This window comes from Sinocyclocheilus rhinocerous, unplaced genomic scaffold (genome assembly GCF_001515625.1).
Source record: "Sinocyclocheilus rhinocerous isolate Xijiao unplaced genomic scaffold, SAMN03320098_v1.1 scaffold1164, whole genome shotgun sequence".
Classification (NCBI taxonomy): domain Eukaryota; kingdom Metazoa; phylum Chordata; class Actinopteri; order Cypriniformes; family Cyprinidae; genus Sinocyclocheilus; species Sinocyclocheilus rhinocerous.
In genome coordinates, this window is record NW_015643253.1 from 777,006 (window position 1) to 778,524 (window position 1,519).

Genomic DNA, 1,519 nt, shown 5'->3' on the forward strand with positions numbered 1-1,519 from the left:
AGTTAAATATACTGTATATATATATATATATATATATATATATATATCTCAAAACATTTCTTCAGAATAAATTATGTTTGATGCTCAGCCATCTTTTCTTCTCAAGATGCTACTTATAAAGCATAATCACCAACTCAGTTTTGCCATGTTTGTTTAGTTCTTGAGGGTAGTTTAGATTACTACATCTGTATTCTAAAAACAAATGGTGTATACAGGATTATTAGTGACCAAGAACGAATCATCAAAGAAACTATAAATGAGCAAATATTTCAAAGAATATATGCATGGTTCCTCTTAAAGACAGTTATTAAACATGGTATGTTCAATTGTTCCATAAGGAATGGGATTTTTTAAAGGAATTCTAAACAAATTACTGTATTTTTCGATTTGCTTTGGGATAAATGTGCTGTTCTAAATTCCCAGCAAAACATTACATTATCTGTTTTCTTTTTCTCCCTTCTTTCTCTTTGCTTTGTTTGAAGTGTGTAATAAGTAGTGGGTTTTGGGATTTACGTGTAAACTCTCCATAAAGTCTTAAGCAGGAACTCACATGAATTCACACGAAACAAGGAAAGGCAATATCTAATTCTGTCTGCTTTTCAGAGAAATTTAAAAATCAGTCAGTGGTTACCTAAGTAATATATGACATCACAAAGTAATTAGCTTGGAAATTACCCTTTTCATTTACACTTTAATTTGAAAGAATACAGATCATATGCTATAATCTTCCATAATGTGATGAATGATCACCCTACATGTTACGATTTTTATATCTTTAATATTTTATTCAAAATATTCACTCCAAAAGACACTAATTTGTGTACGACCAAATTAACTTTCCCTGATTTAGAAAAATAACATTTGAATACGTTCTAAGCATATTAATGTCATTAATAAAAACAGGTATAAATGTTATTGTTTAAGTTAGGTTGATAATGTAATAATATGAGGAAGTGTTGTTCCCCTGCTTTCATTAATAACAGCCACGCGTTGGAATGTTTTGATAAGGCACCAGACTCTTGTTAGGTCTTCGGTTTTCCGAAAACACCCGATTACGACGCGGTTTTTATTTTCCGAAAACGCTCGGTCAATTACGGCGCCTTCGGTTTTCCGAAAATAGCCGAACACAGAACAGCCGCTTTCCGGAAGATCCGGGTGCTGGGCTTCAACATAAACAGCAATGGCGGAGGCAGCGGCAGCGGCTCCAGCAGTTATCGGAGGCTGGACGAAGCACGTAACCTGCAGGTTAGTGAAAATCAGTCGAGGGACGCGGTTGTCGCAATATTAAACGGTCTCAAATATTAAACGCAACCACCTGTCCATGCGTCGACGGCGAGGCATCGGATAACGCCGCTGTCTTTGTGCTGAACTGGATGAGTGTGTGTATTTGTTGTTGTAACGCACTGAATCAGCGATCAGTCCGACAGGGGCTGCTATTTGCGATCCTTTCTTCCTCTCTCTGTGTGTGTGTATGTGTATATATATATATATATATATATATATATATATATGTATGTGT

General features: G+C 35.5%; 2 protein-coding genes across 2 annotated transcripts in view; one reads left to right on the top strand and one right to left on the bottom strand.

Annotated features, from left to right (window-relative positions):
- LOC107757212 (toll-like receptor 1) overlaps positions 1-1,436 on the bottom strand; it is a 5,373-nt gene extending 3,937 nt beyond the window's left edge. Inside the window, exon 1 of the mRNA XM_016574628.1 lies at positions 1,405-1,436. The gene's annotated coding sequence lies outside the window, so the exon portion shown is untranslated. The remainder of the gene's footprint in view (positions 1-1,404) is intronic.
- Positions 1,176-1,519, top strand: part of LOC107757257 (probable E3 ubiquitin-protein ligase makorin-1) — a 9,280-nt gene continuing 8,936 nt past the window's right edge. The window contains exon 1 of the mRNA XM_016574678.1: positions 1,176-1,245. Coding sequence (XP_016430164.1) covers positions 1,181-1,245 — 65 coding nt within the window. The 5' untranslated portion in view covers positions 1,176-1,180. The remainder of the gene's footprint in view (positions 1,246-1,519) is intronic.